At 40.8% G+C, this 18,065-nt stretch overlaps 1 protein-coding gene and 1 pseudogene across 3 annotated transcripts in view; one reads left to right on the forward strand and one right to left on the reverse strand.

Annotated features, from left to right (window-relative positions):
- Nucleotides 1–78: 78 nt before the first annotated feature.
- On the reverse strand, nt 79–5,029 carry LOC118393849 (26S proteasome non-ATPase regulatory subunit 7-like; annotated as a pseudogene).
- A 1,973-nt stretch (nt 5,030–7,002) lies between these two features.
- The window catches only part of LOC118393850 (nuclear factor of activated T-cells 5-like), a 57,312-nt gene continuing 46,249 nt past the window's right edge, over nt 7,003–18,065 (forward strand). For all 3 annotated transcript variants that reach the window (XM_035786985.2, XM_035786986.2, XM_035786984.2), the window contains exon 1: nt 7,003–7,327. Coding sequence is in view for 1 of the 3 variants with exons in the window: in XM_035786984.2 (XP_035642877.1) it covers nt 7,255–7,327 (73 nt within the window). In the remaining 2 variants the exon portion in view is untranslated. The remainder of the gene's footprint in view (nt 7,328–18,065) is intronic.

Genomic DNA, 18,065 nt, shown 5'->3' on the forward strand with positions numbered 1-18,065 from the left:
TAATGCAAAGCTTTAAAAATAAGTTATAGGAAATAACAGCTCCTTCTGTTACCTCACACTGTCAGAAATACACATATGTATGGTTACTATGGTAACATGTTAGGAGACAACAATGAGAAAAGGATACAAAGATAATTCCAATGTTGTTCTATTAGTATTATGTTTGTTGTGAAATTAATAAAAATGGTTGAAACATTAACCAAATGATCTCTATAAGAATAAAAAAAACAATAAGACTTATGTGGAGTAGATAACCAAATAGCCAATTCCCTTCACTCTTTGAATCCATTAAAAAAAGATAGTGTCTGACAGGTGGGGAGAACGAAGATAAAAAAGCCAGTCCGTAGTCCAAAATGAGCATTGCTTCATTTCTTGTCCTTCTTTTCTCTTTCTCCTTCTCTTTTTCCTTGTCCTCTTTCTTCTCTTTCTTGCTGTCATCTTTTTCCTGGCCTTCCTTCTTCTCTGCATCTCGGTTGGCGATCTTGTTGTTGATGAGGTTGTGAAGAGCAACCACGGAGCGGATGAGTGAAGCCAGGTAAACCACCAGCATCTGGTCATTGGTCTTGAGGTAAAATGCCTTGATGAACTCTTGAAGGTTGACGTCAGGCAGCAGGTTGAAGACATCCTGCAGCTGGTAGATGATCTGGTGGTTGATGGGCAGCTTACCTGCAGCAACTTTGGACAAATACCCTTTGATATCCACTAACTTGCAGTTGAGGCCCTTTAGGCCATGCACCTGGTTGGTGATGCGTTGAGACAGGGTGCCAACTGTTGTGTCCTTGATGTCTCTGGATAGAGATACAAATCATTTTATTTTAGAAACTTGCATGTTTTAAGTTACCCTGTTTCCCTTTTTGGTGGCAAAACTGGCCTTACATGTTTATGGTATGAATCAGACTTGGGTTCAAATACTAGTTCAAATTGTTCAGTTACTTTCACATACATTTAAAGTACAGTCCAGGCAAAAGTTTGGACACCTACTCATTCAAGGGTTTTTCTTTATTTGTACTATTTTCTACATTGTAGAATAGTGAAGTGAAGACATCAAAACAATGAAATCACACATGAAATCAAGTAGTAACTTTTATTTTGATTTGTTTAAATATATATATATATTTAAGATTCTTCAAAGTAGCCTTGATGACAACGTTGCACACTCATCGCATTCTCTCAACCAGCTTCACCTGGAATGCTTTTCCAACAGTCTTGAAGGAGTTCCCACATATGCTGAGCACTTGTCGGCTGTTTTTCCTTAACTCTGCGGTCCAACTCAAGTCGGGTGATTGTGGAGGCCAGGTCATCTTATGCAGTACTCCATTACTCTCCTTCTTGGTCAAATAGCCCTTACACAGCCTGGAGGTGTGTTTGGGGTCATTGTCCTATTGAAAAACAAATGATAGTCCCACTAAGCGCAAACAAGATGGGATGGCGTATTGCTGCAGAATGCTGTGGAAGCCATGCTGGTTAAGTGTGCCTTGAATTGTAAATAAATCACTGACCGTGTCACCAGTAAAGCACCCCCACACTATCACACCTCCTTCGCCATGCTTCACTTGAGAACCACACATGCAGAGATCATCCGTTCACCTACTCTGCATCTCATATAGACACGGCGGTTGGAACCAAAAATCTTACATTTCGACTCATCAGATCAAACCTACATATTTCCACCAGTCTAAATGTCCATTGCTCGTGTTTCTTGGCCCAAGCAAGTCTCATCTTATTGGTGTCTTTTATTAGTGGTTTCTTTACAGAAATTCAAACATGAAGGCCTAATTCACACAGTCTCCTCTTAACAGTTGATGTTGAGATGTGTCTGTTACTTGAACTCTGTGAAGCATTTATTTGGGCTGCAAAGGCTGGTAACTCTAATGAACTTATCCTCTGCAGTAGAATTAACTCTGGGTCTTACTTTCCTGTGGTGGTCCTCATGAGAGCCCGTTTCATCATTGCGCACAATGGTTTTTTTTGACTGAACTTGAAGAAACGTTCTTGAAATTGTTTGCATTGACTGACCTACATGTCTTAAAGTAATAATGCGGTTGTTTCTCTTTGCTTATTTGAGCTGTTCTTGACATGATATGGACTTGGTCTTTTACCAAATAGGGCCATCTTCTGTATACCACCCCTACCATTTCACAACACAACTGAAAATAAATTCCACAAATTAGGTGACTGGTACTATATGTATTCAGAAACATTTTACTTGGAAAGTAGTTGAATATTTTAGTGTACACTGAACAAAAATATAACCGCAACATGTAAAGTGTTGCTCCCATGTTTCATGAGCTGATGTCAACATTGTGAACAGAGTGCCCTACAGTGGTGGTGGGGTTATGGTATGGGCAGGCATAAGCTACAGACAATGAACACAACTGCATTTTATCGATGGCAATTTCAATGCAAAGAGATACCGTGTCGAGATCCTTTGGCCCACTGTCGTGCCATTAATCCACCGCCATCACGTTTCAGCATGATAATGCACGGCCACATGTCTCAAGGATCTGTACACAATCCTGGAAGCAGAAAATGTTCCAGTTCTTCCACGGCCTGCATACTCACCAGACATGTCACCCATTGAGCCCGTTTGGGATGCTCTGGATCAACATGTACAACAGCATGTTCCAGTTCCCACCAATAACCAGCAACTTCGCTGGAGGAATGGGAAAACATTCTACAGGCCACAATCAACAGCCTGATAAACACTATGCAAAGGAGATGTGTCGCTCTGCATGAGGCAAATGGTGGTCACACCAGATACTGACTGGCATTCTGATCCATGCCCCTATTTTTTTTAAAGGTATCTGTGGCCAACAGATGCATATCTGCATTCCTAGTCATGTGAAATCCATAGATTAGGCCCTAATAAATGTATTTAAATGGACTGATTTCCTTATATGAACTTTAACTCAGTAAAGTCTTTGAAATTGTTGTATGTTGCATTTATATTTTTGTCCAGTATATTTAGAAATACACTTGGAAAGCATTGAAAACACTCAAATACACACCCATGCACTTAGCCCAGATATTTGAAAACAGTATTTAAAAATGGTTTCAAATACAATTTGGTAGACTTTTTAAAATATTTTTTTTATTTTAATTTGACAAATAAACATTAAAATACTCAAATAAAAGTACTTGTTTTGGGCTGTGTATTTGAAAATACTCAGAGAATAAAAGTATTTTAAATACCAGATAATCAAATATACATGTATTTGAACCCAGGTCTGATATGAAAAAAAAGATGAGCAATAATACAAGAACAGTAATTTACATATTGAACTTCAAGACCAATGACAAGAACAAACACATTGACTACATGCATGGGCCCAGTCTTACCGGAGTAAATGCTCCACGCCCACTTCCTCTGCTTCTTCAGCACCAATCTCACTGGTGACATGTTCAAAGGTCTTGGATGTGGGAGTGCCATCCTAAAAACAAAAGGAATGTTACAACTATTAGACCGTCTCAAGCAAATGTGCAGGTTTTCCTCAACATTAAAGCTCAAAAGGCATATGTTGCTCCACAACCCTTAACTTAGATTTGTACAGTGACATTCTTTCTAATCCTACAATTTTTTGAGTTCACTAAGTGGTAGATGTAAGACTGACATGCAGCATACACCTTTGTTGCAGAGGTAATAGTAGAGAATTGTAGTTCCACTATTACATTCATTCAATAATTCCACTGATAAAAACATACATCATGCACTTCCTCCACAGATATGTAGGCCTCCGTTGGTAGACCCAGATCTTTCGGTTTCACGTCAATGATGACTAAAACCTATAAACAACCCAAAAAAATCAAATTAAAATATTTGTACCGTAGTATGTTTACTCATATCAGTGACATCAGTAGTAAAAAGTAATTACTAAGTAAAGAAATTACATAAATTAATATGTTGTACTTATACTTACAGAATTGGTACAATATTGCTTCACGAGTTCATTGATGGCAATGTCATTCTTGTGTAGTTTGGGTCCTGTGTGATACCAACCAACTATTCTTTCTCTTGCTGAAACACAATAGGAATACATGTTTAATCTCCAAATCACATTAACAAGTAAATCCTAGTGTTGTTAAAATGCATACGAATTTACAAAGAACTCATCTTACCATTGACTTTCTTGAACATGTTGTACATGTTCTCCAAATAGTCATGGTCCAGGAACCACAGAATCATCCTTGTCATCCTCCGGGGGATCAGCCAGATCAACAAGAAACCAGAGTGTAATCAAAGAATGGACCGTGGTTGTAGAAATAGGTAACGTTAGGAAACTCACCTGCAAAGCTGTTGGACACATCAAGAACCTTCTTATGCCATGAGCCGAGCAGTACACCCACAACCCTCTTCAGACTTCCAACTTTACCGATTCTGATCAAATACAGCACGAGAGTAGGCTGTTAGCTACAGACACAGAGTTTCTGAACTGTCTTTGCTACAGACATGTGACAGCATTATCCCTGACAAGAGAGTGCGGATGGAGCTAACGCGTTATAAGCTGGTTAATGTTAGCTAGTTACAATAGCTAGCAAAGTGCATAAAACGATGCACCAACCGTAGAGGAAACCTGCCATTTGTGTAATATGACAACTTGTGTATTTAGCTAGCTTCTAGCTATACTGGATAGCATTAGGTGAACCATAGCCTTCTGAGGTGAATCAGCTAGTTAGCTACATAGTAGCTAGTTAGCTAACGTTAGCTTGGTTGCTCTACGTTAATTTACTGTCGTTAGTTAGCTAGCTAAACTTTACTGTTATTTGGGAAACAACAATAAATCCACATTTTTTAACAATCATCAACAACTGTCTAGCTCATTCGAATCATTTACCTGTTAAAATGATCCACCACACTCAGGAGCACCAAGGGATGGACAGTCACTTTTTCAACAGCCAACTCCGGCATGTTTATGTGTGAATTCAATTCAATAGAAAATATTTTCGCCATAGAGAACCACAACCACCGTCAGTGCTCCACAATCCTTCGCGTAGGGTCATGTGACCAAAGAGCCAAAGGGGATCGATTTGTCAAAACTGCGCAAAAAAAATGCTCCGTTGGGTTTTAACGTGCATTTTTCATTCATTTGAATACTCTTTCAAAAACATTTTTAGGCGGGCGAAATATCTTAATTTGACATGCTATTTTTTTTTTTACCCAAATGAGTTGAGAATATACTTTGTGTAGATTCTTTGCGAAGTTCATGTGCAATTTTTTTTTTGTATGGATTCCTCCATGGGTTGGGCTGTCCCTGCTTTTAACACAAGAGGGCTGTAAACGCATAAATAATAACCACGTCCCCTCCTGTCATAGTTTGATTCTAGCATGAAAGTGCTTTTGAATTTAGACATTTGACCTATTTTCAATGTTGCTCATGATGGCAATACAGACAGGGATCTTGGTGGACAAATCAATCAATAAATGGTATCATAATTTATTTCCCATCGTTTATAGCTGTAGCTCTTAGAGTTGGTGCTTCACTTTATACTGAACTCTCTTCTCGCGTTTCTTTAGAGTAAATAATAATCCGCCTTTGGTAAACTTCATTACCCTCATGCTCATCCAAGGTTAGAAGTAGTTGCCACATTATGTGTGCATGACATGCTTCACCCTGGGTGTGTTATCTAACGGTACATAATATTTCGAATTTTGGTTGTGTGGTATTTTCTACAAAGGTTGATGAGGCTTCTTGTGATTGAGGAGTTAGGGTATTGCCTTTATACACTAATAATGAGCAGTTTATAAACTACTTATAACCCTCGTTGTAAATCCTTAGGTTGTTGAGTTGCTACAAGCTGGGCAGGGAGCTAATTTTATTGCAGGCCTACTGTCTATTTTACTTCAAATGTAGCCTACCGGTAAAACATTTTTTATGATTAACCGTTCCTTGTGTCCACCATAGGAGGCAAATTAAGACATTACCACTGAACAGAAAGTATTTGGAAGGGTGGTCAGAGAAGCCTGATGGTCATCAACATCAGGGGGTAAATAAAGGCATTAAATCCCAAGGACAGGGTCATAAACACTAAGGCCACAGGTCGTTTGAAGTTTATTTTTCAGTGTTCCTTTCTTTTTATAGAAAGAGTAATGAATGAACTTGTGAATTTGAAACAACTGATGAAACATTAACTCAATGCACTGAGAAAGTGATGATGAAATACACATGGCTATTTTAGGAGGCACTGGTGAGTGCAGTGGTGAGATTAGGTCTCTGCATTGTTCGGAATGGGCCCGTAAGTAAGCATTTAACTGTAAAATCTACACCTATTGTACTCGGTGCATGCAACCAATACAATTTGATTTGATGTCCAATGATGTTGGGATTTGATCTGGCAGAAGTCAGGAAAGAGTACTTTAATGCCTATCTGCAAACCTGCAAACTTTCTTAAGGGTACATATGACATGAATAACGAAAAAGTCTCACATACCTCACAAGATCTACAGTATGGTGCAGTACACCCATTGTTACAGTCATGCCCCAATCAACAAATTGGTTTCTGCAATTACCTTGCTGCTGCATTAACTTTGCTCTTGGCCATTGTTAGGATTTATAAGCATATCATTATTCATTCCACTCAAGAAGCTCATTGTGTTTTATAATTGTTGTTTTTTAAAAGTCTTTATATCTATTTAAACTTTTGAAAGTTAAAAAATGTAATATCACATATGACATAACACGTCAGAAGTGGCCAATGTGATGAGTGGATGCACCTGCATGACTTATAGCCACTTTGCCCGAAAGAAAAGCTGTGACCAATCTCATCATGACCATTTGCTTGTGCATTATCCTAGAACTACATTACAATTAGGGGGAGATCACCAAATGCAAGAATGAAAATTATTCGATTTACTTTTCCCTTATTTGTGTAGGTTTAGTGCTTTTACACGTTCAATTATGCAAATTTCTCACTAGTTGTCGGCCTACAATCATGTGACAGATTATTGTCCAGTGGCTACTGTTTTATCTTGGCTGACGGGTTTGCGTCATGGGTGGGCGGGGCTGTACAGAAAATAGACGAACTGAACATATTTGACAAATACTAATGTAAAGGAGGCAGAAAGAAGCGTGTTACACAGGCTAATAACGACTGGTTCAAGATATACATAGCCTATATGTCAAATAGCGTTTTGTTTGGTATCAGTATATTTATTTCCCATTAATTCGGTGTCAGATAAATATTTATTTCTAGTTTGCTAGCTCAACGACGGTCATATCTGAGGGGGTCCGATTTCCCCTCCTCTTCAGATGCATTACGATGCCCTCTGATTTTATATCCCTACTCAGCGCGGATCTCGACTTGAATTCCCCCAAATCCCTATATTCCAAAGGTAATACATCTATTTTATGTTAAGCAGAGACTGTCCTATTTTCTTGTTTGTGTTGTTTTGGTTCTGTTCGTTGATATACGCTGTTGTTATTCTCGTACATGTGTGTTGAGAGCGCTGCCCTGTTTTTTTTACTGCACCGGTCGGCGTGAACGCCAGCGCACGGTGTCGCTTTGGCATTACATCTAAACCGTGGCTATATAGCTGCTGCCGCGTTCAGAACAACTGGGAAATCGGAAATATCCGATTGACAATGCATTTAAGTAAACTGGGAACTCGGGGGAAACACAGCTCCGACTGGGAAAAATCGTTTTGAACGGTCATCCAATATGGAATTCCAAGTTGTAAATCGGAATCGCATCTTCCTAGCGCGCCGACTTTTCCGACCTGAAGATCACTGACGTCATGATTTGACCTCGTTTTTTCCAAGTTCCCAGTTGTCTTGAAAGCACCATCAAGTGATCTGTTTTGTATGAGAGCCATGTGTAGATTATATAAGAAAACAGAAAGTTGCCTCTTAATTATAGGCTAGTCTTATGAATGTAAGACATTTTAAGATTTTGATACCATTCAATGTACCTTTATATGATATACAGACTGGTATCTGATAATGGACCAAAATCTGCTTACCTTGATGCAATGTCAACATGTTACTCTTGTTCGTCACAAGTCAACTAGGCTATTTATTCAGCTGGTAAATGATTACACTAACTATTTAATTTTTATTTTCCATGTAATTATGGTAATTAAACTATTTGTTTTTATGGTCCCATACCCTACACATATTTTAGGTGCTGTCATGAGTATGAGAGGATAAAGGCTGCCTCATTGATGTCACAACACAAAAATAGTTAATTCCTGATACCCTATGTTGAAAGCATATTCATGCATTCAGTGGAAGTGTTTACCAACACTGCCATGCATTCAGTGGAAGTGTTTACCAACACTGCCATGCATTCAGTGGAAGTGTTTACCAACACTGCCATGCATTCAGTGGAAGTGTTTACCAACACTGCCATGCATTCAGTGGAAGTGTTTACCAACACTATGCCAGCAGTAATTGCAATATTTCATGTTTAAACAAACACACTCATCACTCAGATGGTGATTTAAAAAAAGAGGCAGATACTAGAGTACAATATAGGCCTAGGCCCTATTTTCATGGTGTAGTTGTAGGTCTAAATAGATTATATTCACCATGGCCTAGTCCCACTGAAAAACAACCAAGGGGGAGTGCACTGGTTGTCTGAACAGTTTTCATATATTTTGGCAATATGACTCAATACAGCACTTCAACAACATATCTATAAGCCCTTTGACGAACAATGGTATTAATGTCCAATGTCACAGTAAAAGTTAATTGTGAAACAAACAGCCCATGGACTTAGGCTAGCCTATGTCTCTTTTTTTACTCCCTCAAATCCCCTACAAAGTGGAAAATGCAGTCTTTATTAAAATCAGAACTTTTTTTGTAACCCATTCCTGAAAACATGTTTTCAATTTCCTGAGTATACTGCAGAGATATATATTCTGCTTGTAAATATACACACGTCTTTGGTTCCTAGTACAGGACCCCAGTAATCTCTGTGCAATTTAGTCTGAGAGAAATTAAACTTTTATCCTGGTATCTTTTATCAAACCCCTAATTACTATACATTTACCAGCATTTTCATGCAGTAAGTTCCGAGGGTGCGTGTGAATATTCAACTTCAATCGCACTGTTAGCCAAGTAGGGACTCTGCGGGTATAGTGTTGCACCTGAGTCTTGAGTTCCTTAGCATTTTAGAGGACTCTTCAGTCTTCATTGCCTACATTCAAAGACAGATACTGTATAACTTAAGCTGCATGTTCCCTCAACTGAGAAAGGAGAAAAACAGTGTGTATGTTTTTCTGATGTCTTTGGTATGTTTGTGGTTTGCTGAAGGTATCCATAAGACTTTGACTGTGGTTTTCAACTGAATTCACATTAATCATCTGGGTAACCTGAAGTATAAAGGGCTGTATTGACTTTCTGTTAGGTGCTGAAGTAGAGAAGTGGGTGTGTCTGACCGTGCTGTGCATTGCTGTTAATCCTCTACCTGGCTGGCTGCTGGCAGTGACCACACATAGGCTGCCTGCCCAGAGTAATCTCTGTACAAACGATCAGATTGTATCTGTGGCTCAGATTTGCTGAGAGTAGCCTAAATATCATAGGCCCAGCAGTGTTGGAGAGGTGGCAGACTGAATCCCAGAGGGGGTCAAAGAGCCACCCTTAATTTGTGTGGTTTAAAGCCAGTGGAGTGAAGAAATGACTTAATCATCCTCTTGACTAATGTCAGGAAGTTGCTCATAAATGGGTCAACTTGAGTTGGCCTGATTTGAGGCTGTGTTGGACTCCCCCATGTCAGAATATTCAAATGATTTGGCTAGGCCTAGTTTCTTCACTGAAAGTCTGCTTCTTGAGGAGCTAAATATGGATATCATTACAGTAGGCTCACATGGCTATCTATTTTTTCTGTCACTACTTTTTTAAGGGTGGAATGAGTGACCGGGCATGTATGATTCTCTACACTGGCAGGCCCCTTACATAATCGTAATCCAAAAGATGTTGTGCGGGCTTAGAGGACGTTTATCCAGTTTTGTAATAAGAAGGGAAAGTAGAGATTTGAGGAAGAGAGAGCATCCTAAAAAAAATGTATTTAACTAGGCAAGTCAGTTAAGAACAAATTCTTATTTACAATGACGGCCTACCAGGGAACAGTGGGTTAACTGCCTTGTTCAGGGGCAGAACAACAGATTTTTACCTTGTCACCTCGTGGATTCGATATAGCAACCTTTCGGTTACTGGCCCAACGCCCGGTCACTCTTGTTTTTAACCACTCGGCTACCTGCTGATACCTTCCCATAGACTTCCAGTCATTGAGCCAACGACTATCCTTTTAAAAGCACGTCTTGGCAGAAGTATATATATTTTTTGCAGTGAAATTAATATAGGGGAGACACTGGGATGATAAAGCAGATGTTGCTGTCAGCCGAGGCATGGTGATAAGCATTACATAGACAGGACAGAGTGCAATGAACGTCCGCCGTTCTGTTGACTCTCTTAACCTGATTTTTAGCCTATAAGTGGTAGTTTATTAAATCAATTGTCAAACACCTAAATACTTGTACGTAGGTTACATCTATTACAATGTAATGTGGCTGGTATAAAACTGTACAAGGACTTTTATGATGGACAAGCAACAAGCATTTCGCTACACTCGCATTAACACACACTTCCAACCATGTGTATGTGACCAATAAAATTTGATTTAATTTGGGTAAGGATTTTCATCCTTGTGTATTTTAGAGTATTCTTTTCATGTTAAAGGATATAAATATATGTGAATTGAAACATGCAAAGTGTGAATGCAAAGTTTGCCTGCAGCTGAAGTTGAATCCAAAACATGAAACATTCACAGCTTACATGGAATTTGGAGCAGACAGCTGTTTCCCTCATGGCTGCGTGAGGTTGTGTCGTCATACTGTACTTTTCTTTGCTGTCATTTATGGATCGTATTGTGGTGTCCCCCTCTGGCTCAGAGAGACTTCCGGGGCCTCTGGGAGCTCTCTAATGAGGCAGTGAATCACACTACACTGCAAACACGGCTGTGGAGATGGAGCCAAGCATATGGCCATGTCTCTGCTGTCCTGAAAACATGGCAGAATGCCCTAGAGGTGAAACACTTCTATTTCTAGTACATTTCTCCTATTACATCTGTTTTTAGTCAGAATTCACATAGTCTATATGTAGATGTAGGGGCAGTGAGGGCTTAGGTTGCATTTAGTACATCTCAGTTGGGTTTTGTAATGTGATCCAGGTACAGTACCATAGACGTAAGAATATTTGAAACTATAGGATAAGGGCATGCTTTGCTTGTCTTAGGGCTGGCAATCGCCACAGACCTTACAATATGATATCACAATACTTAGTTCTGATACGATAGAATCTTGATCATCTCAATACATATGTGTTGTGTTTTGATATTCCAAACATATTGCTCACTATATGTCTGCTGCAGAGAGAAGAGAGCATGATAACATTTTGTTTTGATCAGTCATGATAATAAAAGCTGAAAACATGTTGGCTCTATTTTTCTGAAGAAGATTGAGGATATAGGATGAAAAATACTGGAGGTTTGGCGCAGGTACAGCCACTAGTGCTAGCAAATGCTACCTAGCAAACAAATATGTTTTGCAATTTTCTTTACCCCCATCACTAGAGTGCCTTGTCAAGTTGTAGAATTGTGACCATTTTGCAATGTGACAGGCATTTTAGGAGAAGGTGTAACTACCATTAGAAGTCAAATGGAATTGGTAGATTACAAGGCAAGATATTTGAAATGGCCAGTCACACAATGAAACCTTTACTCCTGAACACTTACTTCACTGTTAAGTTAACTGGTCGGCCCAATTTACAAACCCTGTGGTTTTGGTAAGCTTAAGAGCTCAGGCCTAGGAAGACTGGTCCCTGTGTTAATGACTGTATCTCACAGTGATGCTTTCCATCAGTATTGCTGTCTTTGTCCTACCCTGGACCACAGATCTCCCTTTGGCAGAGGCCCTCTTTATCTCTACTAAACTGGCCCACCAGAGCCCATAGGGTCAATCATTAACCATCACAAGGGAGCGGCTGCTTTGTGTGTAAACCTGTGCTTGCGCTCAATTAATATTGACTCTGCTATGTTAAACAAACTTGGTGGCATGCGCTTAAAAATATTTGATTGCCTTGAATGCTAATATATTTATGATGATGAAAGACCAAAGACCTCAGAGGGACAACAAATGAAGCCAGTTTTTGATTAGATTCTTGATAATAATTTTACTTGTTTGACTTTCTCATCGGAACAATGAGACTACAATACCAATATCCTCTCTCTTTTAAAACCGATGCACAAACATTCAGTCCCACACTCCTGTGCTTGCACTTCTTCCTCAAATCTCCAGGCATGGCATATACAGAGAAAGGACGGATTAGTGATCTCTCTTTTTAACCTTTGGGATCATCGTTTAGAAAGAAGCCAGAATCAGCTATCCCACTCTTTTTCTGCTCCACACAATTTAATTTAGCCTAATCACAGCAGTTGATGGTGTCAGTTTCACACTACTACCCAGGCACACTTTTCAAACATGCCCTAAATCCTTCCGATGAGGTTGTGCAGAGTTACGGCACAATTAGCCTAGCGTCGTCCAGGTCAGGGAGGGTTTGGCCGGTAGGGATATCATTGTCTCATCGTGCACTAGCAACTCCTGTGGCGGGCCGGGCGCAGTGCACGCTAACCAGGTCGCCAGGTGCACGGTGTTTCCTCCGACACATTGGTGCGGCTGGCTTCCGGGTTGGATGCGCGCTGTGCTAAGAAGCAGTGCGGCTTGGTTGGGTTGTGTTTCGGAGGATGCATGGCTTTCGACCTTTGTCTCTCCCAAGCCCGTACGGGAGTTGTAGCGATGAGACAAGATAGTAGCTACTAACAATTGGATACCACGAAATTGGGGAGAAAAAGGGGGGTAAAATTCAAAACAATAAATAAAATAAAAATGTAAAAAACATAATTTAGCCAGAGACCAAGTTATGATACGCTGGGTATTATATGTCATGCAGGGAAGATTATGCCAGCTGGGGTGCTACAGGTACAAGGGCTGCAGAGGGCTGTTACAACGCCATCCGTGTCAGTGAGTTAGGCTCCACAGTGAATTAGTAAGGGGCAAGTGTAAGGTTTTTGCCAAAGTGGATGCTTGTCTCAATGTCTAGTTACACACAGATAAATCCATTGGATTTGGTTTCCAAGAACCATCGTATGATTTAGTCTCTTTAGGCATAGGCTACTGCTTTAGGAACATTGTCATAAACCAGGCAAAATGGTTTCATACTTTAGTATCATTCACATAGGAATAGTTGATATATCAATGAATGGATTGTTTTGTATCCAAAGACTATTTTTTTCATTTGCCCTTTACAGAGATAGACCTACTTTAGGACTCTGACTGTAGGACAGTCAAATTACAGTGTGGTCTGGACATTTTGAAATATGGCTGGTATTTTTCAGTCCCATTTCCGTCTCTAGGATTAGCTTAATCCAGAACTATTTTTAAGAGTCATGGTCATGTAAATTGCTGTGTACTTTAGGTAAAAGGAATGTTCAATGCCAATCTATGGCTTAGGCCCTTGTCTTTGTTATCTGTGGGTCTGGGTCACTCTTTGTTGTGAATCCATCCAGTGGTTACCAAAATGCTTGGTTATTTCTGAGTAGCTCATTGTTTTTGTGCTTGTCTGGATATTGAAAGCTGTATGTCACCACCGGCATGGAAGGAAATGGGTCGGCATCGCGTCCGCTGTGTTGACATGGCTGAGAGTGGTGGTTCTTTCACTTGGTTCAAAGAGACAATACAGATGACAGTTACGGGTGTAGGATCTTAATTTGACCTGTATTGTCGCAGCAAAATAGTCCTGCAGCAACAGGATTTGAACGTTTAGTCTATAATGTTGCTTCATCGGTGGTTAGGTAATTAACTGGTCAAAATGAGGCTATATGAAACGTGGAATACTGTTAATATAACTGTGTTAGTGCAGTAACTGACGTGATGAGGAATTTCTGTAAATCACAATCTGCATTTCCTGTAAATCAGGAAAATTCTCAGCAACAAGAGTGATCAAATTAAAATCCTTAATCTGTATGTGAAAACAACACGTTTTCTGGAAGATGATAGGTTTACCAATAGCCTAGTTTTTTCACCCAATGTTATTGTTCAAACTATGTCTTGGGCCAATGTGTTTAACAGGTTCATAATCAAATCAAATGTATTTATATAGCCCTTCGTACATCAGCTGATATCTCAAAGTGCTGTACAGAAACCCAGCCTAAAACCCCAAGCAGCAAGCAATGCAGGTGTAGAAGCACGGTGGCCAGGAAAATGCTTTTTATGCTCTCAGAGTACAATGTTGTCAATGAACAAGAGCTGTCAGCACTAACTAGAGTTATTAAAGCGGTGTATGCATAAAAGTGAGACTTGTTTTGAGAAATGAAATTTGAACGCACAGCCAACTCCCCCTCAACACACTAGCCTACTTCAAACCAGGCTGCACACTAAAGTCTTCACTGATGGATCTTAAATCCACATTTTACCATGACTTATTCCATGTTCATATGACACCTGAGTGAGAGTGAATATCAAAATCAATGAGGGTCCTGACCTCTAGGGGACCCTCATTGATTTTGATATTCACTCTCACTGGGAACATGCCTTGAGTGCCCAGTCACTAATTCATGACTAAAACAAGGTTTAGATTAGCTGGCTAGACTCATTTACCTAGCAAACTAAACTGTTAGCTGACATGGGCTTATTGACTGGCTGCCAGTAACTGACATAACGAGTAATACTTCCTTTTGGTTGGGGGTCCCATAGCGGCCGTGGGGCCCTCCCCCGTAACTTCCTTCTCCCCCATAACTTCCTTTTAGAAACTCAGAGGTTAATGGTTAACACTAACCAAACCTCAGTAAAGAGGAGCAATTTGCATCAGGTCAAATCATTACCTCTTCCAGTATTTACTGTGATCTTGTTTAGGCTCTAACCATTCTATGCGTGAGCGGTTTAACCTCCTAGCACCCCTAGCAACAGTCACTGATAGTAACATCAACACTTGTCATTTCACCTTGCAGTGGTTATCATCCTTCTTGTTCTCGTATCAAATTGACAGATTAATTATTTTATTTTTTATTTTACCCCGTTTTTCTCCCCAATTTCGTGGTATCCAATTGTTTAGTAGCTACTATCTTGTCTCAGCGCTACAACTCCCGTACGGGCTCAGGAGAGACGAAGGTTGAAAGTCATGCGTCCTCCGATACACAACCCAACCCAACCAAGCCGCACCTGGCAACCTTGGTTAGCGCGCACTGCACCCAGCCCGCCACAGGGGTCGCTGGTGCGCGATGAGACAAGGATATCCCTACCGGCCAACCCTCCCTAACCCGGACGACACTAGGCCAATTGTGCGTCGCCCCACGTACCTCCCGGTCGTGGCCGGTTACGACAGAGCCTGGGCGCGAACCCAGAGTCTCTGGTGGCACACATAATGATTGACACACCAGTCCCTGTTGCATGGTTTGTATTGATACAATAAGTCACTGCTGTGAATGAAGTGCCTTGCCTCATTGAGCTTAAAAGTGTGGCTTTTATCTGTACTGTTAAATGCCATTTGTGATTTTGGTGAACATCAAAACTGTGGTCTCTAATGTGACTCTAATTGATTACATAGCCATTCAGAAACCCTGTTTTAGGAGCTATTGAAGGGTTTCCCAGATCAGTTGTCTGTTGGGGACAATTCAGGAAAGACACAATCGTGCAGGAAGAATGACACATCGGGCAGTAGGTAGCCTATCAGTTAGAGAGGCGAGCCAGCTACCGGAGGGTTGCCAGTTTGAATCCCGGTTCTGAAGGGGGGAAAATCTGGCTGAAAGTGAGCCAGGCAATTGGAGGGTTGCTGGTATCCTAGATGCCATTGCCTGCCACTGTGCCCTTGAGCAAGGCAGTAAACTCCCCGTAACAACTGCTCCACGGGCGCCCAGTGTGGCAACCCCTGCTCCAACCTCTCTAACCTGTATGTGTCTTTTGGTGGGGTTGGGATAAAGCAGAAGTCACATTTCGGTTAGACATTCTGTACAATCAACAAAGTGATCATAATCTTGTGCCACATGATTTGCACGTACCCAAGTTCTAGCTTATCTTTGGAATCAGAACTTGGCACTATTTGATTTCTGCTACTGCCAGTAACTATAAGGAAATACATGTCGGCCTTAGGTAGGCCTATGCACTTAACAGCATAGTCTCTGACCAAATAGGGCCTTAAATTGGGCGATACAATTGCCCAGCCTCAACACTGTCCCTTGGCTTTTGTCTCAGAGACAGATCCTGCTGTATTCAGTGATACCCTGTGCCCACTCCGGTAGTAGATTCATTCTCACGTTTAGTATTTCAGAAATCTCTTGTTGACAGATGCACGTAACATAAATGGTAATAGCAGCTGTTGACAGAGTGTGATGCGACGACTGAAGCCTGCTGCATGCTTCCCAATCGAAACATTTTGTGGATATATTATGAAAACATTTGGTGAAGTTTTGGTGTTTGGCAGGGTTTTTTTTTCATCTGTTCACGCGCACACAAAAAATTCTTAAGGAGAGTCGAAGTTTGGTAGCTGAAGTCTGCTCCCCTTCGTCAGTGATTGGTCAACAGTACTACTCCTAGTAGGAGTGGGAACTATGGACAGGATTTTTCAATAGTGTTTGTTGTCATTGAACGAGAGACAATTAGTTTTCATTCAATTTTTTTAACTTAAATACTCCAGTTAGATGTGAAATTGCACAACTAAGACCTCCTTTGCAAAATCGTTCAAATGAATTACAGATTTCTTGATTTATCTTTGTGTAATTATTTTGAGGAAGTGTTACTGGGTATGTTGTTGCTACAGCAACTCAAGAGGGACAAATCATCATTTTGCTGCTTTTTTTTTTTCAAGTTTTTCAAGCAAAGGTCTTTTTTAAAGGATCACGCGAGGCACAGACGTTCACTTTGCCTAGCCGGGTTCTGCTAGGAGCAAACCGAACCTAGCATGCAGACGCCATTTACGTGGAGCTTTCAGGTACACAGATTTTTTTGTCACTGGTCTTTTGGACAAATCACGATTTAGCAGGTCCTCACATCTTTCAAATTTCAGAAGGGGAAGAGGTATCTGGGCTGTAGACTTGCCCCAAACTGTCTGAGAGTTTATGTTCAGAGGGGCGGAGACCGCTTGTCTCATTAGTAATTTTTCGAATACGTCTCCCCTATAACCTAATAGAGCAACTGACGCAATTACGCAAGGTTTTAGTTCTGGATGTCCGAGGTTAGTGGTTTATTAAATCCTCTCTGGCCACAGGTGCTGTACCAGTGATAGACGGGATCGTCTGGGAGGTTGGCTGTGGCGCTCTCTGCTCTCGCTGTGCCTCTCCCTCGTAGGAGACTGATTTGTGACACCTTTCTGTGAAAACCCAAATGCGTCTCCGAGCTCTGATCCCTCTGTTTCTACCCAGAGCGAAATGAAGACTTTTTTTATGTCAACAAAGATGTTAAATATTTAGAGGGCTAAATCATAGCTGTCAGGAGCTTTTCCGTTAGCAGCTGAGGAGACACGGTCAGGTTTCAGTGTAGGCTTACAGCTCTACTAGTCCCTCCTCAAAGAGCATGGCTCCTTATGTGGACTTCGTGACATGTCTGCCCCACTTGGATCCACCGCTAATGAGCATTGTTCATCAATCTTAACCAAAGACCATAAGCTTTTTCCTCTTGTGGTAGTTTTCAGATAACCCCTTGCTCTTTAGTGCTATTTAAAGTCCTATTCCTGATTTGTGATTCTTGTTAAAGCTGTTTCTCTCCTCCCTCCCTCTGCTCCTGCCATTGCCACACCAACACGTGCTCTGTGTCAGAGAGCTTGCCCAACGATAGATTATTATACACAGGACGTATGCCAAGGGCTTTGGCAACACTGTGACTTCAAGGGGGGTATAAAGAGACAAACATTCCAGCACACCATAACGGTTGTGCAATCTTAATTTCCTGTGTTTTCATTCCTTTTTCCTGAGTCACCTGTTAGTTCTCAGGGAGGTGGCGGCAGAAAGAATGGCACCTTTTGGAGTGACAGTGTCCTATTGTTCCCCCTAACATCCTGTCATAAAAAATATATATATTTTATGTT

This window comes from Oncorhynchus keta, chromosome 14 (genome assembly GCF_023373465.1).
Source record: "Oncorhynchus keta strain PuntledgeMale-10-30-2019 chromosome 14, Oket_V2, whole genome shotgun sequence".
In the NCBI taxonomy this organism is placed as follows: Eukaryota; Metazoa; Chordata; class Actinopteri; order Salmoniformes; family Salmonidae; genus Oncorhynchus; species Oncorhynchus keta.